Genomic DNA, 23,338 nt, shown 5'->3' on the forward strand with positions numbered 1-23,338 from the left:
GTTCTGTCAAAACACAGATTATTTCATCACATATGAAATGTCTTTTCATTAAGTTATAGAGGAAAGAAGGAGTAGTAATCATTGGTTTGCAAAATCTTTGGGCCGAACTATGATTTTTCTGCGACTGGATTATAGCATCTACACAAAGGCAGGTCTTTTAAGGTGCTTCTTAGTAATGCAGTGAGTTTGACTGAAAGTCGTCCATGAAAGGAAAGCAGGTGCAAAAGACATGGAGTCCAAATGCTGAGCAGGGTAGTCTGATCCCACAGGAAACCTACTTTTTAATAAATTGATGGTCCTTAAAGTAGCACTACGTGACTTTCTGACCTTATAAAATATGTTTCTGACTTGCTTTGATGTCATACTGACGTTCATTATGTACATTCCTCGAGCTTACATTGACCTGCATGCTTCACATCTTTTTTTCCTTTTCCCCAGCCTGGAACATCATGTTACAGCTGAGTTTCACTGTACGTAAGTGGACATTATTGGAGGGATTGAGAAAAGGAAAGACAGAAAGGGACAGAGCAAGAACTAAGACAAGAGTCAACATCGGGCTAACTTACTGAATGAGCTCAGACTACCGGAAAGATGCAAGATGGATGACGAATTAACCCGTCACTAAGAAAATATGTCAAAGTTCAGTTGTGCTTCTTTAATGCAATAGCTTATTTATTTGTTTATTGCAGAGGAGGGTGAACTAGCAAAACTGCAACTTAGACAAACTAAACAGTAACAGCCAACAAAAAATAGAGTTTCTAACTTGTAGGAAATATAAGGACAAGGCGCAAAGTCAGACTTCCTGGTTGATGTGATCACTTAAGTCCACCAAACCCAAACATGGACTTTTTCTCTGTATAAGCTGATGTATTATGATACATGATGATACGTATACATGCTGTAAAAGGTTGCATCACTAATCACTTTGCCTGGTAGCATGTTAACAGGAATATGAGCGGTAAGTCCTATATACAACTAATGAACAATCAACAGTTAAAATATTTATTTTCCTAAGCAAAGCTGGAATAGAGCTGTGGATGTAAATGCAGTGTTGTAGAGCACACACACCTTCACGAAAACAGTATCCTTCAATGGCAGTGGCCTCTTTCAGAAAGATAATGTACTGTGCTTAACTTCAAAAGCAGGACAAGACTATTTGAAGTCCCGATCCCGTTGTGTTGACTCGGCCTCAAAGACTCCGGGTCTCAGTCCGATCGAGCATCCCTGGTATGTGCTGGAAAAACAAGTCAGAACCACAGAGGCCCCATCTCACAACTTACAGGACTTACAGAGTCTTCTGCAAAAACCCTGGTACCTGACAGAGGTCTTGTGAAGTCCATGCCTTGATGGATCAGAGGCTGTTGGGCAGCAACGGGTTTACCTACACAACAGCAGGCAGCTGGTTTTAATTTTTTGGAAGATTACAATAAATAACAGTGTTGTTGGTTCATCTTAAATACAACTTAAATTGGATTTAAATATGATCAAAAACAAAGACAGGCAGAAAATGGAGCAAAAACCAGGAGGATTTTCAGGTGTTTCACAGGACTGAATACATGTGTTAACACAGCAGCAGCTGGTTGGAAATGACTGAAAGTAGGCCATTGTATAGCTAAAGTCGACCTTGTAGGGTAAAACACCAGCTTTCACCAGAAGAGCCCCCTCAGAAAAATCACCCAACCTCCTTTTATCATATAAAAAAAAATCAATGTTAACACTACTAGCATATCTAAGGTAGCTTGATAACTACTGGCACTGCAACAGATAAAAAGATTCTGGTCTTGACTACATACAGGTTCAGCCATAGAGATGTAAACAGCAGTATTGCTTTGGTTTGCTCTTATTAACATGGTTTAAAGAAGCAGTCTGCAGCCGACTGTGTCACACTTCTGCTCCTAACAGAGAAAGTCATTCATCTTAATTTTTAAGTTCATGTTTTATTCATGCATTGTCACCCTGTGCAGCTGAATCAGAGAGCAGAAACCATTCTTTTCTGCTCAGTGGTATTAGGAATGAACAATTATAAATTAAATGTCTTTATATAAGGCCAAATTATATTAAAAGTAAATTCAAGGCATTTTAAAAAGAAAGTAAACAAGGTCAATAAAGTCCAAAGAAATACAGCCCACTTTAATCAATTTAATTATGATCTGTATTCCTATAATATAATCATAAAACACTGGCTAGCTCAGATGAATGACATAAAGCTTTTAGCTTTGCTCAGCAGAGTTTTCACTCTTTCTCCAAACTATAAGTGTTCAGTTTGCTGTAAGACTCAGACTACTAAAAAGGCATCTTACACAAATGCTTCAAGAAAAAGAAACGATTGTTTATTTAAATGCAAACGGAGCAAACTCTTTCATTTCAACAGTAACCAATTAATATTTGGTAAGTTCACTTTAATGTGTTTTGAAAAGTTGCCACTGAACTAAACCACATGTTTTTATATATTAATTTTCCCTTTTATTGATTTAATCAATTCATGAATTTTTATTCATTTACTTTTATTAATGTAGCAATTATAATATTGTTTATTTATTATTGTTATTACTTTATTTAATATTCAGTTGTAGTTTAGTCTTTTTCATTTAGTTTTTTTTTACATATATTTATTTTACTTTTATTTATTGTATATAAATGCAGGCAATAAGGTATTAACTGAAATGTCATAAAATTAAAGAATAATGCAGTTAGTAGCAAATTCATGTCTTTTTTTTAAGCCAGTGTTTGTTTGCTTTTTATTATTGAATTGAATTTTATTTCCTTGGTGGGGGGTTTTATTGAGACATTAAATCTCTTCTTACTGGTCAACATGGCTACATAGATTAACATTTTACATAAAGGTTTGCAGAAAGGACAGTTTCAAATATTATTAAAATGAAAATAACATGGTGTAAAAAAGACATCTATACAGAGCAAATGCAACAGTTCTTTTCCAGCTATTAAACTACATAAAACAGCAACAGTTTTCCTTCAGGGCGGTTCTGTACACACATTTAAAACATTTAAAAGAGGGAAGTGTTTGCAAGTTCATGTTTTTAAAGCTGTTTCCATGTATAAGGAGAAGAGAAGCGTAAAGCAGTTTTGCCTAGCTCTGAATGGGAACTAAGAAAACCATCTTTGGAGAGCCTTTGTTGAGATTAAAATCCTAATTTCTGAAATACAAAGCATAGAGGAAATCTTCCTGTCTTTTCTCATTCCATGTGAGAGCACCTTCCTTTTATTCACCTCTTCTGAACCAAACATAAACAAAGCTTTTTCTTTTTCCTTATACTTGCATGTCTGTTAGCAACAATCCAGGTGTCCATAGACAAAAAATAACCAAATAATAAAACATTTCCTAAAAGCTCAACACAAATAACATACAAATACAATATTTCACAATAATCATTTGAACAGTTTTAATGAAATATAAAATGCACACATCCTCAGATCCATGTTGCATTCATGAGCAGCTTTTCTAGCAGTAAATCAGCACTTTTTGGCATACATGGTTTAAGTAAAAATACCTCAATGAATCAAGTACAGTATTAAATACACAGGTCAAAAATATTAACGAGCTGCCAAAGCTTGACACATCAATGCCTCACTTCTCTGCTGTCATCCAGAACATGTTAAAAAAATACTTCATTAAGCTATGTTATAGCACTGACTGGCAAAAAAATTCATTCCCTGTAAAAACCTGTACATTGGAGTTGATTTTAAGTCAGTATACACACACCATGCTGCAGCTGTACATACAAACATACAAAATGTGTGTGAAACAGCTGTTACATAACTCAGAAATTGCTGCTTTTTCTTTCATGTTAAACTTTAGTGATGAAGAGAGAATTGTAGATAATTGGAGGGATTTTTCTCCCATCTTTAATGTCAAAAATAAAATTTCAAGCTGAAAAACTTTTTTTTCCCCATTTTTTTTATAATACAGCAGTGAATTTAAAGTCTAGTGATTTTATCTTTTTATCTTTACAATATTTCTCAAAATCCTCATTAATACAACAGGTTCTTGTGGAAACTTTCTACCCAGCCCTCCTGCAAAATGCATCAAAGATCAACAAGTGAGACACTGTGCAACCACAGCAGCTAAAAAAGGAGCCAAGAGTTGCTGCTTCATACTTCTTTCTGATCACCTGTCTCATGCTTTTAACATATCAGATCAATCACATGCTCCCTTGTACCCCTTACATTACAGTGTAGTCTGTATGCAGGAGACCAACAAGCCATGAACAAAGCTGTGGGGTTGCCAGGCAGAGCACAAAAACAAAAGATGCTACTGAGCTGCATAAAAATAAATGTAACACTCTATTATGTACTTTAAAGTCAGGATGTCTCAACTTCTGTTACTTTCATTTTTACAATTCTCTTTTTATGTCCATCTTCTACTTAACTGTGGAAACATCTCTTTAGACTGATGGAAAGTTAAAGAGATTTTTAGAAAAAAAGAGGAAAATAACTTCCACAAACTCTCTCACCATGTAGGGATTTTCTGCTGGCGCTGCCTCCTTTCATGCCTGCAGAAGTTGCCCCACCAGGGCAGGGCTCCTCTCTCGGATCAAGGCTGATGCAATCTCCGCGACCCTGGACGCTGACCTCTCCCAGCACTCAGTGTCCTGAGAGAAAGAATAAGAAAAAAGAGACACTTTTTACAGAACATAAAATTATACACAAAAAGACATTAACAACACCCTGCAATCCAGCAAAAAACATGACAATATACTCAAGAAGGATAATTTTTTATCTGTTATAAGTCATAAATCTGATTCTACACCAGCATTTCAGCCAGCAGCATGCAATTCGTTCAAAGCATGGGGAGAAAGTTTCTTCACCTTTGGTAAGGAAACGTTCTGTTAGGAGCTCAAGTGGAATGACAAATAAAACACTGTATTAGTGAGCAACATCCTGAAATAAATAACAATATAATAAGAAAGTTGCAAATGTGGAGGATTTTCCTCACTGTATTGTTTTTTTTTGGCCTATTCAATGAACACAAGGAAGCAATTTTCCAAAGGAGGAAAAGAAAAAGGGCACAGAACTAAAGAGCTTTAACTTTCTTCAAATTTAAGTTAATTTCAACTCTTCTGAAGCTTGTGATTCAGTCCTTTCTTTGAAATTTATAGTGCATGATATTGGACAGATCGACCTCAATTACACGTTAAGACAAAACAAGACGGTTCATTTGATTTTTTTCAGACGGGCTTTAACTGTTTGTGGTTGTTTTGCTTTTTGTGATTTTTTTTTCTACAACTCTTTTTTTCCTTGCCCTCTGCAGACTGCCTGCACAATGCTTTTTTAATAGTTTTCACTCCCCTGACTTCATTCCCAAGACTGCAGCGACTCCCTGCTTTGATTTAGTTTCTTGATGAGGCCCAACAGTGTGCTGTTTTCCATTTTTTTTTCAAAGTGACTGGCGTGTCTTAACCACGGCCTGGCTGCACACACAGATTTATGCTTCATGCTCTACCTGCACTTTTTCATAAAAGTATTGTGGACTTTAATAAGTCTTTTGATGTAGCAGAAAGCATAAAGGAGAAAATATATATGTATAAAAATATTTTTATTTCTTGAAACTTGTAAAGATGAAATACTAAGAACATTGAGTGCTAAAGGCCTTGGATTGATTTTGGTTTAAATGTTTTATGAGCTTTAATTATGAATTCAAACACCGTGACATTATCCATTTTATTTTTATCCAATCACATAAACGTGAAGTACCACATCTATAAATCAATGTTTTCTTTGAAAACATCAGAAGCCAGAATAAATGTCATCATGGCCCACCCTAGTTCAGCATATCAGACAGAATATTCTCAGATTATTTGATTGTAGATGCCATTTTCATGAGAATATACACATATTTTGTATAAAGCTTATTCAACAAACACGTCTCATCCTGCTTTGCTCACTGCATGATTGACAAAAAAGAAGAAAAGAAAAATCAGAAATATTCAGAAAAAAGTCAGTTTACATCAGGTCATGGTTTACTGGACATACTTCACTAATATACTTACACTTTACATAAATTAAACTTAGTGATAGCTGGGTAAGATTTCTCTTTATTTACACATTTTTTGTGCCCCCAAAAGATTTCTCTTCTTCTGGCATGGGTAAATGTTAAATGTTAAATGTGCAAACACAGATTTGTAAAACATAGATACTGGTTACATACTGGTATAAATATGTAACCAGTGGGACAGCAGTGGCTCAGGTAATAGTGGGTCGTCCAATAATTGGAAGATTGGCGGTTCGATTCCCACTCTGACAGTCATCTGTTGTTGTGTCCTTGGGCAAGACACTTCACTGTCCTTGCCTCCAGTGTGGATATGAATGTTTGGTGGTGGTCAGAGGGGCCGTAGGCACCTGTTGGCTGCCCCAGGGCAGCTGTGGCTACACATGTGGCTTACCATCACAGGTATGAGTGAAGAGTATTATCAAATTTGGTTACTTGCGGCAGTAATAAAAAAAAACAAAACAAAACAAAAAAAAATCAAATAAGCAATGTTTGTTTCCATTTCTAAAAGGGATTTTAAAAAAAAACATGAAAGAAATTCTAACTCAGTAAACAAGACTTTTTATTTTTTGCAAAATCAATCTTTTCCAACACTCCTCTCAAGGCCATCAGACATTTTTTTTATTTATTTAAAAAAATAAATAAATAAATTTAAAAGATAAATATAATAATAATAACAAAAAAAAAAAAAAAAAAAAAAAAAGGCCATCACACATTTAACAAAACATGACTTTAAGCTCTAATATAGTGTAAATAACTTATGTAAATATTCACTCCAACACAACAATCATATACGATGATACTAACGGAGAATTGAGTATTTTTTAGTCTAAAGATTGTAGATAAATTTACCTATTTTTAAAACTCTAAGCCATTTGTCTCAGTCTTCATTATTAACAGCTCTTCAACATGAACCTTTCCTCTGAACGTAGGCCTCTCGTCTGTTCCTGCCTGTACATGCTTCGTACCTGAGGCCAGAGGTGTTCGTCTTCCTCAGTTTTAGCTTTGCAGACAGCTGCCTCTGCTATTTTTAATGTGTTTCATTACCTCTTTGCTAGATGTGTAGTTTGCTTGTGCTGCTATGCTGCCATGGTTTGTGTGCGTGTCATGTGACTGCATGACTACTTTTGATTGGTGAAAGCGCAACATGCGCAACAATTTAGCAAAAAGGTGCATTTGAGAAAGATGCAAAGGCTGCATAACACTAAACATTAATGTCAGGTAGGGGTAGGAATGGGGATCGAAACCCGGTTCCACATTTTCCCAGTGACACACCGCAATCATGGCCACTGTGTCTGTCAGTGCTCTTTATCGGCGACAACAGGTGCTGGCCAGCTCGCTGACTACAAATAAACAGACATGCGAATGTGTTTGTAGTTAGAAAAGGCCATCCAGAGCACGGCTACACTTTATTAACAAACATGACAACAGCACAATCTCTATTTTCTGTATTGGAAACACCAATAATAGTAGCAGATGATAGGACAGACCTATATCCTTGCACGGAGGAGTACACAGCCTAATCACTACTCTGCTCTGTGTTTCTTACGTGAGTGGAGTCCTCTCTGGAGTTCCGCCTGATGTGGAGATTCTTTTAATTCAGTACAGTCGTCACTTTAACGGAATTACATCCTGCTTTCTGTAGATGCCAGAGAGTTCATCACTGACCTACCTACTGTAAGTTTTCCTCCTTCTGGTGAAAATATTCCTGCTGTATCTCTGTCTGGATGCTATTAGCAGCTCTTAAATTAGCAGTTAGCTCACCTGTAGCCACAGGTGTGTGTATGTGCTTCCCGGAAACTATATTAGACTGTAGTATGATTAATTAGAATCATTCTGAGAGTGAAATGGTGAAACAGTTATGGGGTGCATTGCAATCTGCTTTCTATGTATGTAACGGGCTTTGCGCAACACAGTCTAGAAGTCTAGAAGTGGCTGCAGCACAAAGCAGGGAAAAGACTCAGACACCGGCATGAAGCAAAGCTGTGCAGGTCTGATCTGCCCTGGCTGGGACTTCTAAACAGTTGTTTTAGCCGCACAGTAAATAGTGCAGATTGGCATTACAGTATATATATATATTATTGTCTTCTTTATACCTGCTGCTTCACGCACAACAGCCGCGAGCATGTGGTTGACAGGTGTGGAGAGAAGGAGTTGTGTGTGTTTTAGTGCACTTCTTGATGTTGTGGACATTTATTCCTACAAGGTCCAGTATGATGTAAAATACAGCATGGATCCATCTCTGCATACCACCGAATGTCAGGAATCTAAAAATAGAACAGCACAAAATCCTGTGCGGTCAAAATGACCACCTACAGCCAAAATAGGTAGAAATGATCATATTTCCCTTTGTTCTACTAAATATTAAAACTAGTTTTATTATTTATTCACATAGTTTCAGGGAAAGTTATGGACCAGCAAGCCTTTATGGTTTTATTTGACTATGTTATTGAATAGTCCTATTGCAAAGTTTAAAACAGTCTAAATGTCCATTGTGGTTGTAAATGAAAAGATTCAGCAAAAAGACATATTTATCCCTCCAGAAAAAAACAGGTAATTTAGTGAGGTGATTAAATAAATAAATGTAGTAGAGGGAAGGGTAGAGGCTGAAAATTCTAGAAATTCTAGTCACACAGTACAATACAATCAGTGTTTATTTTATTGCATGCTTGGTTGACTTCATGTAAACATCTAGAGTTTTTATATTAACCTCCTGAGACATGAACTGTAGTTTGACTTGCGTGAGAGATTTCTTAAAGCTTTTTCTGGGTTAGGAGGAACCAGTAAATAGAAATTTATGATTTGTGATTACACACATTTTTATGAGTATACATATTTTATTATATATGATGTAGATACAAATATCATTTTAAATTGAAAAACTTAGTCTCTTCTGACACCACCAAATGGCAGTTTAAGTGTTCAACAGGTTCCAGGTTCAACATGGATGAGAGCTTACCATCATCCTCTTCTCTCTCACCACCTCTACTGGTAGGTCCTGTAGAAGAGCGGTTCTGTACTGGGATGCCTTAGTGCAATCAAGCCAGCAAGCTGACGTCAGATCAGTGGATGGAATCAATGGAATCGGATGTAACACAGTTACCATTTACTGTTAAACCCAACTTTATCATCTCTTTTTCTCGAGATAACGTCCCGTTACTTTGAGAAAATATCCTTCGTAATCTCGAGATAAAAAAATGAACTTGTTCATTCATCCTTTTGTTATCTGTACTGCTTAGTCCAATTCAGGGTTGCGAGAAAGCTGGACCTTTTCCCTGTAATTTGCACGGTCAACTCGTTATCTTAATATAATAATTAAAAGAAGAATTATAATCGAGCACGGCTGCTCTCGTCTTCCGTACACAACATAGCCAGGTTAAGGTATGACAATATTATAAACAGAAACCTACAGCTCTGTATCCGGAGCAGAGAATAAACTTATCTCTCTGTCCTTTTTTGACCCCGTTGCCTATCTCTGGCTGGCCCAGTTTGTGAAAGGGGGACTGGAGAGGAGTGTGACGAGGTGCCAGAGCAATGAGCGTGGAATCAGGCCTGACCATGGTTAATGGGAGCAAGGGATCCGGGATCCAGAACTCCTGGAGCACTTTTCCTTAATCAGTACCAGCACTGGGGGAATCAGATGAAATTGATTTTCCACACCAACAGACTAAAAGGGGAACTGAGGCAACTGGAGTACAGCTCAGCAAACTGCTGCTTCATTAATTAAGGAAACATCAATATAAAAAAAGATGGAATCAATAGTTTTGACTGAGCTTCAGAGCCATTTTTAAACTATACTGTCATTCAAAGCATTTTGGTTTAAAGAAAAATGACTAATGGTGTCCTGTTTTTTCTTTATCCTGTGCCCAAGTCATTGTTCTGTGGTTTAATCACTGTTACAAGGCAATGAAGAGATGGGCCAGTACATCTGTGAGCAGTTGACGGAGCAGCTGACAGCACGACATTGTCCTCACACTGGTTCAGTGTACCCAGATAGGAACTCAGCAACAGCTGTCTGGTGAATCTGATTGCATCTTTTCAGTGTTTATCAGATCAAAGCATTCACTCAGTTGTTATCTAAAAGCTACTACATCTTCACATGGAAAGTTTTTGAGATTTTACATGTGTTTGGAGAAGTTAAAAGGCTGTGGTGATGAGAAACGTGATGAGCCCGGTCGGTTACCACCCAAATGCACTGACAACGACCGTGGGAGACTTAGGAGAACACATTGTTTCGGACATAATGAAGACAGCTACAGCCTTCAAACCACAGCTAATGACTCTATTAAAGAGGCCTGCCTCCTGATAGGTAGAAGAAAAATACTGAACTTTACACACAAAACAATATGAAGCAAATCAAGATCACCAAGGAGGATCAAAGCCTGTCTAAGCTCCAGCACTGAATCATTTCCACTCCAGAAACAGCTTTTTGAAATATGAATCATGCTTCATAAAACAGCATATTAAATCAAGTAGTTGCTTGCACAGTGGAACACAAACAGGACTTTAGCTCTTCGTTGACTCGGGGAACAGCTTAAAGTAGTCACAACTGCCACTCAGCCTTTAGATGTGGTCAAAAAACAAAGCAGAAGGGTAGAATTACTTAACAACAAACTGAGTTCTCGGAGATATTTGCATATTGAACTTCTTTCAGGATGAAATCTATATGACTTGAGTGCAAGGATTCTGCAAACTAATTGATGGCGGCTCAGGCAAGACAGAGCCGACACGACCTGCTGCTGGCGGGAGTGTTCCCACTTTCAGCTGCTGTCTTCCTGCTGAGGACCATCCAGGATGAATAAAGCAGCTCTCTAATGAGCATCCCATTGCCTTGCTGTTATGGTCACGCAAACATCCATGAGTGGGATTTACATGTGTTGGGAGACACGCATTATGAAAAAAAATAAAAAGAACACATGCTCCGACTGCACCGATACCTCATTGTGTGTGAGCACATGCCAGAATCAGCACATACAAAGAGGTGGAATGTGATCCAGGAGGATTTGCGTGTCTCCAGAGCTTCATCATCATCAGGGCCTATGTCCTCCAGCGTTGACAGAGACTGTTTCCACTGTCTCTGAACCAGAGTACGAAGATGGAGAAACCAGTCAGCTTGAGGCTGAATATTTCTCACAGTGGCAGCAATGAGACAAAGCGACCTGGAGTGGGAATTTTGGACTGACATGATAAAAAACCTGAGCCCCTAAGACGAAAACCCACAAGCAAATTAGCCTGATTGATAATCCCAGTTAAGCTAATAGATATTAATCTTCAAATGTTCCTGAAATTTTTTGCCTGCCAAAGTGTAAGTGCAGTCAGCAGGAGAGTGTTTAGCTTTATTTTAAAAAGAGAGTGTTTTTACAAGATTTGCTTTACTATTATTAGACGTGAGGGAACCACACTTTCCACTTCATAATGATTAACTGCCACAAATCTGCACTCAAAAGGATTTCCCAGCCAGAGGAATCATAGTTTATTCACATTAGTGGAAGGACTATCACTACTAGTAAAGGCTATATTAAATTGGAAAGCGACACATTTACATGTTGAAATTTAACACTTTTTTCCACTGACAGCAGAGCATCTGCTGCTTCCATTACTGATGTATCTAGCCTCTTGGTGGCCTGATGGAGTTTATGTCCTTTACCTTGACAGAAAAGAAATCATATTGCAAATTAATTGACAGCATTGTTTTAATACATAAACATTACAGTGTGTAATCCTCTGACTGGGCAGTGACTGAAAGCAAAATGCTCTCAATCACTCCCATGTGTAGGAATGCACAAACACATGCAAAGGCCTTGTTATTCCACACGCCAACCACAAACTCATGGAATGGAACTTCAATCATTAGCTTCTATTTTTGCTTACTGTTTAAAGGCAGGATTTTGACAAATTGTGCAGCGACAGGTCTTTGAAACACAGAACAGAGGGGGAACAGGGGAGAACAGGGGAGGAGATCAACAGCGGACCACACAATAAGCAAGCCTCAGACTTTCTACTCTTAAATGCCACAGATGCAATCAACCTTTCCATCTTTGAGAAGCGTGCAGCGGCACTTGTGCCTCACATGGAGGGTCGGCTTTGAAGCTGACAATTACGACTTTTAGCAGCAACAATTTGCCCCTCAGGACTGCTGCTGAGCACTTCTTCTGTTGTTCCCCTGATGCAATTCCGACCAGGTCCGAGCACAAAAACAGCTCATGGCACAAACTGTGAGCCAAGAATACTGGAAAGAGCCGTTAGAGTCACACCAGCTACCATAACTGAAGTGTCCAAGAACATTTTAGACTTTTACCGCCTCATTTCATCATTCTTATATTTTACTGTCACAGTAGGCTACTAATGGTTGTAGCATCCACTTGAGGGCAGTATCATTGCTACCAGTGAAGCCAGACAGCGTATTCTGCAGTCTGAGAGTCTTAAAAGTAAAAGCCACCACCTAGCGTGAACTTCACACAGCATTATTCTTGACTTCTACTCTTTAACAGATGAATCAATTTCTCGGGCAAAACTCTCCCCAAATGACCCGCGTGCTGAAAACTGGAGATACAATACTGTTAAAAACAGCCATTGCATTGGTCTGAGAGAGGATTGAGTTTCAGGCCCCCTGACAGCTCACCCCTGAGTGGGTATTGTGGTTGCCGTACCCTCCCTTTACCTTTACTCTGTGTATCATTGGCAGTAGCTAGGGGCTACACTGAGAAGAGAAGGGGATCGCAGGTTCAATTACTGGTCAGTCCAAAAGTCTGATTAAAGCTCTGATTTTTACACCACAAAAGGTCACAGAATATTTTATGTTTTGTGGAAATGTTGGGAACTCTGCTTGAAAAGAAATGAAGTTTTGTTGATTTTGTTCGGTGTCTGGCAGCTTAACATGAGCCAGCAGGATTTTAAAAAAATTTAGATCTGAACAAAATACTTTTTTTTAACTTCAATCATAACTTGAATACATAAAGATCTGGGTGGCCTGCACTTTCCTACTTCTAGATTCAAACAAACCTGATGCTGTAGTGAGTATAAATGGTATCACCTTGGGCTCAGCTATTACTCTAAGTTGTTTTTATATCAGGATATATTCTTTATCACCCACTGAGAACTAGTCTCAAGGACAACCTTTTTTCACTTGCAATTATGTCAAAATAGAGAGCGTGTCTCAAAGAGATGCTGAAAATCTAGTTGATGCATTTGTTACATTTTGGCTGGACTTCTGTAATTCCTCATCAAGCTGTCAAAAAGCTGCAGAGAGAGTTTTGATGGGAACCAACTACAGAGATTGTATTTCCCCCACTTCCTCTCTGTGAAATCCAGAATGACCAAGTTCAATCACGGCTTAAAACTTGCACAAAATTATCCCAACAGAGAGCTTCAGGGTCACAGAGCAGGTTTACTCTGGCTTCTGAGTCAGACGGGAAAGCGTTCAATCAGCATTCAGCGGCAATTGGCATTAGCTACCTTTACAAATATTTCTTCTATCTGATCAGAGATTCCAACTAACATATTTACACGAATGCTAAATAAAGTGATCCGATCAGTTGTTTGTTTACATGTTTGAAAGATTCAATGTGACTCCGGCTTCCTTTATTTGATCAAATATCTGCATAAACAACTCAGTGTTATGAGCCTTTCATGCTGAATGATCATTATTTGTTTCAAAATTTCAAAAAACTTCATGACACAGTTTTTCTTTACACATTTATTTTGCATAATTGAAATGCATTAGTTCTATTTGTAAGTGCAGATATTTATTTATATTTTACTTTGCTAAATTATTATTTGCTATTAACTTTTTCTTGTTTTGCCGGTGTTGGGGGGGACAGCAGTGAGCACAGGGAGACTCAGTGATTTGTACCAAATCCAGCCCCACCAGGGACGAGATCATTAATTATTTTCTTTAAATATTTTTTTTGATGACTCATGAATTCTTTTTTATTTACTTAGTCGTTTAGTTACTATTATTTTCAAGCAACTGTAAAACTAACTGTTGGGTTTTGTTTTTGATTTATTAGTATTTGCTTCCCCTCTAAGTTTGACTGATCAGCCAGTATTTCAGTCACGCATAAAAGTATGATCCAACAAATTGGTTTTGTTTACTGAAACACACATTTAGCAAACATTACATCTCACACAGTAGCTGAGAAACTATCAGAAACATCTTGTAGACAAAAGAGAAAAGATTGGCGTATTTTACCTGACTGCATGCCAGCTGATGTCCATGGATGTAAAGTTATAATAAACTGGTGTAATGATCTCAAAAAGTCGTGATAATTAAGAACTGTGGTCCAACACTGCCTAGAGAATACAATGTAATGGCATCCCTTTATGTTGTCATAGTAACAAGCTTTTCCCAAGAAGATAGTGGTAGTTTGGGCTGTTTATGGATGCACTGCAGCTCCCACAGTGCTGAAGACATACTTGTTGCTGCTGGCAATAGAAAAGATTTAGAATGTTAAAATAGGTGCACATGCATTTGAATCAATGTGATTTTGGTTTAAAATGGTAGAATGGGAAGTAAAGCATAAGCTGTTAGGCTTCTGTCCAATCGAGCAAGGCAGGAACCTTCTCTACTTATAAGATCCCACTGCTCCTATAGGCCTAAGCTGCAAAGTGGCATGCCAAAATGTGCATCCACTATATTTGCATTTAAGCCAGTAATAAAAGAAATGAACTTTGAACATCTTTCTTCTGTAGTTTTTAGTTTTGTCTGTTTGCCCTCCTTCTCCATGTACCTTTCTGTAGGCATCTTTGTCTTTAAAGTCACATGCTTCTGATCAGAAGTTACTACCCTTAATGTATGTTAATATTTCTAATACATAACATAAATCAAATTAAACACCAAAATAAGCAGATATTGCTGGGCGGCGTGGCTCAGCAAGGTAGAGCGGTCGTCCTGTAACCCGAGGGTTGCCGGTTCGATCCTCGGCCAAGTCGTGTTCATGTCGAGGTGTCCTTGGGCAAGACACCGAACCCCTAGTTGCTCCTGATGGGTCGTGGTCGAGCGCCTTGCATGGCAGCTTCCGCCATCAGTGTGTGAATGTGTGTGTGAATGGGTGAATGTGCTGTATACTGTAAAGCGCTTTGGGTATCCTGGTACAGAAAAGCGCTATATAAATACGGGCCATTTACCATTTTAATATATATTTGCTAGAATCTTCAAAAAGTCATCTTTGAAGCCACCTAGTGTAACAGAATTGTTCAAAACCTTAATTATGGTTTTGAATGATGCAAGAAAACAGACTGCATAGCAGATACAATGAGCACATCACATCATGGTATCATTTTTATTAATGGAAATGGCGTCTTAAACAGCCAAATGCACCTTTTATTATACAAAAATGATTTAGGAAAGGTTAGGGAAACATCACAAAGATTTCAAGCGGCTGTCTTGGTTTCCAGATTCCTCAGGTCTTAATTTCTTTAGGTATAGATGTGCTGATAAAACAAGTCTGATCCACCTTCAGGAGTCTTGAAGACTCCATGCCTGCACAGGTACAAGCTGTTTTGGCAGAACATAATTTGAAACACTTGTGATTTATGCCTGCTGTTTCTTGAAAAATTATTTTACTATCTAATGTGTACTATGTAGTAAATGTGTATTAAAAGTAGTGTTGCACAAAACCAAAAAGTTTTTCTTAAAGCTCTACAGGACCAGTTGGTGCTTTTCACCTCAGGCAAGCCTGAGCAATGTTTACTCTGGCCTTATCCCTTGCTTTGTGGGAGGTTTTTTAGCGAAGGTGGTTTATTTTGTGGAGAGAAATCGGGAAATTTGCCTGCTCTGAACTGCATGGGAGGGACTCGTGCAGTGATGTTTATGTGGTTGATCAGGCTGTCATAACATCCAGCAAAGAACGTAAATAGAGGGATGGGTGAATTCTTTCTCTGGCAAAGATGCAGTCTCACCCCTGGTAAACAGTTATTTATTTCTATATTAATTCTCAAAAAATTGTATGTTTAACCCTTAAAGACATTTTAATAGAAATAATTTTTGGAAAAGTTTTATACTGATAGGTAATGTGATCAAAAAAGACTGTTCTAATGGAAAAGTATTATAAATGTTATATACTTTTACTGATTGAGGCAGTGGGAGAAACTGAGAGGTAAAATGACGTGTTCATACGTAAACTGGCATCAGGAAAAGATTAAAGAGAAAGTAATAGTGTGACTAATTGTCTTTCACTTGGATCAGACGGAAGAAAAACCAGAAATAAAGATATTTTTAAAACAGTTCTTGAGTACAGCACATTATTAAATATCTTTTATTTACTTCAATGATAGTGAGTGGGATATGGGCTGGGGAACATAATGAGACAAGCAGAGGCTTTATCAATGCTCTGCCTAGAGAGAATAAATCAAAACTGACTGTGCCAAACTCCAGTCAGGCACTCCAGGTACATTAAAGTTCAAAGAGAAGAGAGAAAACCTCCAAACACTTGAATCCAAATTGCTTTACCATTTACTGCTGAGCCTCTGCTCTAAACAACCATCAGAGTAAACATCTGACTTCCACTGAAAGTTCAGAGCCATTAAACATTGAAACTACTCGGATCCAAGCTTTGAGATGGAGTGCTCAAGTTCACATGAAATGACAGCGACATAACCATTATTTCATACAATTTAGAGATGAAGTGTCTCCAGGGAATGTGTTTTATTGAATTTCGCCAAGGTATTCAGAGTTGTTGCCCGAATGTCTGCGCTTTAGATAACTACGTCGTTCCCACTCTGCCTCACTTCATTTGAAAAGGATTGTAATGTAGGAAAATGTCTGTATCCCACCCTACTTTCTCAGAATTTCCAAGTCTGAGGGAGCCACAGAGGGCTCACAGCCCTTTAAAAAAAAGACAAGTTTTGTATTGACATCTTGCTTTTTCAAACTCCTTTGAGAGAACAACTGATGCCACACAGTCCTTTCATGGTACACCGGTAAAGCTCTTTCAACATGGGTTTCCAAAATATCCTGTCTGGGGGCAAACAAAACAGTTTGTTAGTCACGTCTAATGCAACCTCTCTTTCTGTATACCCTCTTCAGAGAAGGCAAACTTTGCTAAGAATGGGACGCTGAGAAAGTCTGTATCTCCGTCAGATCCCTTCAGTTGGAACCTTTTAAACAAGCACTGGTGAGAGATGTCTTTGTTTGAATTCAGATCACTGAAAGACATACCTCCAAACAGCGTGCAGAACAATGAAACCTTAGTTAAGGAGGTATGAAAGCATGAAGGCACGGGTAGGATTTATGAGCGAGGACATACCAAATCCTACTTGTGGTGAGAGAGACCCACAAGAACACACACTTGCTGCAGATGCCTCATTTACTTATCACACTGTATCACTTACAGAATCCCAGGGAAGCCAAAAACACTCCATATCGCAGGGCATCTGAGGTCAGCCGCAGGTGCAGGAATTACCTGGGCTTTCAGCAGCACACATCCTGGCCAAGGATTAGTGCCCTCACTTCCATCCATAGTACAAGCATGAGACTGTCATCACAGCAGGGTGTAAGCCAAACACACAAACATAGGTGCAACACTGTGTTTTTGTACTGTTGTCAAAATATCAGTAAGTAACAGACTAAACAGGAGAGAGAGGAAGCTGACCGTGAGGCTTGACGAATGAGGTGTCAGAGTAAATCATTTTACATAGAAAACTAGAAAAGAAAACTCTTGAGTAAACTCTTAAAATCTAGTTCATCTAAATGTATAATAGGAATTTCTATTAAAGAAGGCAAATTAATTACCCTGTATGGATTCACATCTAAATATTCACCAGCTAATTTTATGTGTTAACCTGCCAAATTTACAATTTAGGTGTTTTGGTATACACCTTAAGAGCTGCCTAGTTTTCCAATGTGTCATCAAAAACAATGCTATACAGCATAGCCGCATTATACCACATATCCTGCTACAAAAATACCAAACCAAGACAGCTAGACCTGCTAGCACCTGCTTGTATGTGCTACAATAGGCTACTAAAGCTGAACTGATTCACTTGAAAATCTCTTTGGCATGTGATGTTTTTGTTCAGGTGCAAAACAAGCAGTCAACACCATGACTGGGTATGTGGAAAAAAAGAAAGAACATCAGGAAAATCAACAATAAAACAACAATAGAGACCCTGAGACTGACACATGCATACGCATAAAACAGTATGGCACAGAGACGCCCTGGCAGCAGATAGGAGGAGATGTAGGATGGCTGATTATGCTATTTTAGCGGATTAATGTAATAAAATAAAAGCTATCCTACAATTGTTACTCCATCAAAACAGAACCATTGCTTTGTTCTGGCCTGCCTGATTTACTAAATAAGCACTTTGGCTTCCTCTAATGTTTAAAATAATAAATGCTTATACATAAGTTGTGGCTGTATTTATGTCAAAACATGCATCTCTTGCCTTATTTTCATATTGGAATGTAAAATTAAATCTTTAAATGCGATTGGAATAAAGAGGAACAAGTGCAGTTTATGCAGGTGATATCCATGTAAAATCTAAAGTTAAACTATGTATATCTTAGTATACAGCTAACAGCTAACTTTGACCTTTTTGGTAAGTAAAAATGTGAATAAATGATTACTTTTGAATCAGTTAGCTCCTACATTAGGCAAACCTATGCTTCGGTTTGTAATCTGTGCAGTTTCTTTTGAGTCTTCAGGCTAATAATGTTTAATTATCCATTACAAAATTAGAAAAATAAAAGGTGGGTGCATGTTTTCAGTACTGGAATCAAAATCTGAGCACTTATTGTAACTTTGATAAAAGAACTGACAATTTGAAGGCGAACCTTGTAAAGTGATATAGCACATATTAATAAACATATACTTGATCGTTTGATGCAGATATGGATGAAAATGCAAACTAAAAATTTATCTGAATACACGAGTGGCTGAGCCTACAGCCTTGACATGCATGCATTTGCATCCTGGTAAAGACTAGTTAGGTAGGTCAGGGATAGCTGTTACCCACTCAGATAAACCTGTGTACCAAGATGTCCCAGCAAACTCGTCCCAGCAAGCAGAGGAGGAAGGTGAAAAGCACAAAAAACAACCACTGATGAGTCCTGTAAAATTAAAGCATAATCCCTGCAAAGCTGTGCTTCTGTACAATATAACTGTCAGGAAACTCAAACCAGATCTACTGTGGGTGGTCAGAAACAGCTCAAAATCAAGTGGCAAAACAAATATACATGTATGTTTGCCCATAATCTCTGAGATTGAATGTTTACAAACTAATTGTGAAGAGCTGGCCTACATTAATCTTCAACAAGCACATACAGTCTATTTAAAATACAAATTCTCTCTTGGCACGTCTTCTCCCGATTGTCTGCAAGAGCCTGAGTCAAGTCACATCAATCCAAACAGAGCATTTTCTGGTCTTTTTAATCTAAGAAATCAAAGCTGAGTAAACAGTGCTCTGGTATGTCTAATTCCTTGAGCAAAACTCCAGCGGTCAAGTTTCACACATACCAACACACATCTGGAGCTTTCTCGAGCATGGTAGATCAAGCTTGATATCCTGCACATGTCAAGGCAGCGCAACTCTCTCCCAACACTCCAGCAATAACTCCACAAAGACGTTAGTAAGGAGGAGAGTGATCCATGGGCTTCTGTCTGAGAGGAGATGTAAGTTTTCCAATGACTGCAATCATCCACTTTTCCAGAAGAACTCAGATTTAAGCCATAATAGTGTGAACAAAGAAAAATACTTGGGCAAACAATTTAAAAAAATGTGTGAAAGGCCAGGGTAGATACTGAACTGTTACTCAAATGTTAAAATTAGTGAACTCATACAGATTGGCAAAGTACATCTCAGAGCAAAAGTAGTTGTTTTGCAAATCCAAGCCAATTCATATCTGTTTTCCACTATGTTTTGATTAAACTGTCTAACGTTTGTTCAGTTGAATCATTTTCCACTTAAAAATGACCCCAAACTATCCATTTATCTTTATTAGTCAAAAAAGATTAATATGTGTAATTAAAATACCACATGAGTTTCATAATGGGGTAACTTCACATTTTTAGAAACTAGAACATCAACAAAATATCCAAGTACATTAAAGATTCCAACACTCATTCATCACAGCAAGTACACACTAGTTAGTTATTCTTATTGGACTCTAGGTGAAAGTTTGGGAGTGTGCTGAGACAGCAGCCATCCTTAATCTTGCCTGACCCCACCAGTATGGAAACACATGAAGGTCATAGCGGGAGCTTCGGTTGCCCGTGTAGGGTTTCACCTGTCTGCCTTGTTGGACTTAAACAGGATTATCCTGACAGATGCAGCGTGAGGAAAAAGTGTGGACATAGACCTCTGGAGAAACCATTTTCTCCCAATTCCTCAATTAGAAAATACTTTAGAAGTGTCTGATTCCTCCTGAGAGCACATAAATGAGGATCAGACTCTACTTATGGAACTTTGTGGTGAACTCTGATTGTAAATGACTTTAAAGTGCATTTTTTTTTGTATGCTAATGTCAGCTGAGTGTACTAATACAACTTAAGCATTAATCTGTACACAATTTCACACAGACATACAAGGTTCCAATATGTCTACTGATCCTCTTTTCCTTTGTCACAAGGATAAGAGCCACCCTATATTATATTATATAGAATTTTTCCGCAGCAATATATGGATGTTTTTACTAAAATGTATTAATTAATTTGCACTGACCCTTTATTATTGTTTAGTTTTAAGTAGCACTTTTTAGATTCTATAGTCAATGAGCAAACATTAGCAAGCTTAAAGACGCACTACCTGTACTGTGAGCTCTCTCCAGCCAGTAAAAACCAGCCAATCACATTATCTTGACTCGTCTTATCTCTTGCTCTGTCTCTTTTCACTTGTTTCCTCTGATAACGTGTTGCGTTCCTTCGCTAAATCATTGTGTGCATTCAAAATGACCGAAGCGCTTTTATCTGCTTGCCAGCATGTGATTTTGTGTGTAATGTGAAACTCAGCTGCAATTGCATGTGGTGTTGTGGAAGAACAAGTTAAACAGTGTGGTCTTCTCAGCTCCAGAAACGAACATAAAAGATGTCTCTGTACCATTAAACTTGATCAAAACGTGGAGATTTAAGGTCAGAAAGTTACATAGTGCATCTTAAAGGCTAAACATTGTCAGCAGTATACCTTGTGTTAGCATAAATCTGATTGCATATCCAATGTGCCACAAGGTACGATTCAACAGCTGGGATTTTTAGAGCCTGGTATTTGAAAAGATGATGTGTTGCAATGAGTGTTCAGAAATATGTTTTTATAGACTGGTGACGTTAAGACAACAGTTTACAGAGAAAATGAGACAAGCACTGTTATCTGTTGTGGAGAGTTTCCTTGTGCTGTGGTCCTCAACATAATTTCAGAAAGACATTCAAGGGAGGTTAAACTTGAAGAGATGTTTGAAAGAGTCTAGCTCGAGCACCAGCACAGGAATAACTGGAAGTATGGAAGTATTAGAGATCACTCATTAACTCAGCCGAGGGACAATTGTTGGATTTAACCTGAGAAAAGTCGGGAGTGTGTTGAAACCACAAAAGCGACAGTCTTCCCTGATCTCCCTTGACCCTAATGAGGCTAAAACTCACAGCAGCATCTTCACTGGGTCGTGTATGGTTTCACCTGTCTGCCTTTCAGACGTAGATCTGAACAGATCGAGGAAAATAGGCCTATAGAGTCCTCTCCTTTTCCTCCTCCCTCCCCTCCCGCTCTCTTTTCTCTTTTCTTCCTGGCTGGCTAATCTCTTCTCAGGTTTAGAGTTCCAGGTCTGGGCTCTTTGAGGAGGAGGAAATATGGGGTTGGGTAAACATCAGGGCTCTCACTGCAGGGATTACAACACCCATATATCAGGGTGACAACTCCCTTTTCTAGTGGATGACAAGTCACCAGGACCCCGCGCAAAAAGGGATCCTATGACTGTAGGAGACACAGATAGTATATTCCAGCGTTTTCACAACATCGTGTCAGTTTATGAGGATCCGGTGTCTGAGTAGTCTTAGCCAACTTCTTTAGATTTCACACATTGCTGCACCTGATGTTTGGCTTGTGGGTATCTTTTGTAGGTAACAACAAACGGAAAAAGACTCTAGAGACGCTTTGATCACGTCTTTTCAGAGAGACTGTTTTTCATTGCCCGTGAATCCATTTCACTTTCCTCCCACTGACAAAACCAAGTGGCATGTATGGCAACTCTCCGCTAGGCGCAACGTGCATGAAAGGACTGATTTTTTTCATTCTAAAAAAATGTGAAACCATGGTCAGGCCTCATTTGAGAAAAAAATGTTTTCATCCAGAGAGACAACACTAGGAGTCAGTGAGGTAGAACTGTCTGGGATAGACATTATTCCATGTGTTGGTGTGTTTTTTTTAACTGTCAAAAGACATAATTCAATTAACTAAATGGCTTTTCTTTACCAAACTGTTGGGTTTGTCCAATGATCCTTCAGAGATGCATAAAACATAACAGCTACTGGGAACAGTTTTTCAAACTGTAAAAATGAATCTACAGCATTTTCTCTCTGGAAAAAAAGTTATTTAGTGTGCTTAACGATTTTAAATTATGTCCAGCGACATGCATTTGATTTTGTAAGAGTACTTTGCATACTGTTGTAAAATGGTCTAAAGCATTCTCCGCTTTGCTGTTAAATCCTAAAAAGCAAGCTGCCTGACTTCACAGTTGTTATTCCACAGTTTCTCATGACATTTCCAGGAAAAAAAAAGCTTCACTTATGCCAGCCTGAAACTGAACACATTTTTTTATAATATTCAACCAGTTCAGTTTTTTCTACCGTGCTGGTCTGATATGTTCACTTTAAAGCTGTTTCATTAAAGGAATTTTTAAAAATCACTATGCAAACACAAGAGCTGAATAAAAATCAAGAGGTGAGGTTCAGCGTAAATAAAATAAGTTGTAAATGCTGCACATGAAAACAATAACTGCTTACAATACCTTTACCAAAATATTGGGCCAACAATCCTTCTTCCCCCAAAACACCTTACTCTAACTTCAGCCATTTATTGATCAATCGATAGATCGATAGACAGAGAGAGAATGAGATAATGATGCACAGTCATTGATAAAAACACATTTATTAATGACTGGGGGGGGGTTCTGTTCTTGAATCATGTGGTTTTGCATGTTCTCACGTTATAACATCTGAGATACCCACCCATCAGCTATAACATTAAACCACTAAACGCCCGTTTATCTGCATGCTCGACGCAGAAGACGGATACGCACTTCCAAACGGAGCAATACTACTGGAAACTATGGGGTCAGTGTTGAGCATTATAGCTGACATGTGACTAGCAAAATGAACAAACCAGAGAAGAAGAGGCACAGGCAGA

At 38.2% G+C, this 23,338-nt stretch overlaps 1 protein-coding gene across 4 annotated transcripts in view; it reads right to left on the bottom strand.

The window, feature by feature from the left end:
• crppa (CDP-L-ribitol pyrophosphorylase A) overlaps nt 1–23,338 on the bottom strand; it is a 62,786-nt gene that overhangs the window by 4,510 nt on the left and 34,938 nt on the right. The window contains exons 10-11 of one of the 4 annotated variants that reach the window (XM_041987050.1): nt 4,473–4,610; nt 1,081–1,381 (exon numbers count right to left, since the gene is read on the bottom strand). In XM_041987050.1, coding sequence (XP_041842984.1) covers nt 4,506–4,610 — 105 coding nt within the window. In that variant the 3' untranslated portion in view covers nt 1,081–1,381; nt 4,473–4,505. Of the gene's footprint in view, nt 1–1,080; nt 1,382–3,389; nt 4,611–23,338 lie in introns of those variants that run through there. The other 3 variants (XR_006010656.1, XM_041987051.1, XM_041987049.1) reach the window with 3 other exon arrangements.

The sequence above is a fragment of the Melanotaenia boesemani genome, chromosome 6, assembly GCF_017639745.1.
Source record: "Melanotaenia boesemani isolate fMelBoe1 chromosome 6, fMelBoe1.pri, whole genome shotgun sequence".
Classification (NCBI taxonomy): Eukaryota; Metazoa; Chordata; class Actinopteri; order Atheriniformes; family Melanotaeniidae; genus Melanotaenia; species Melanotaenia boesemani.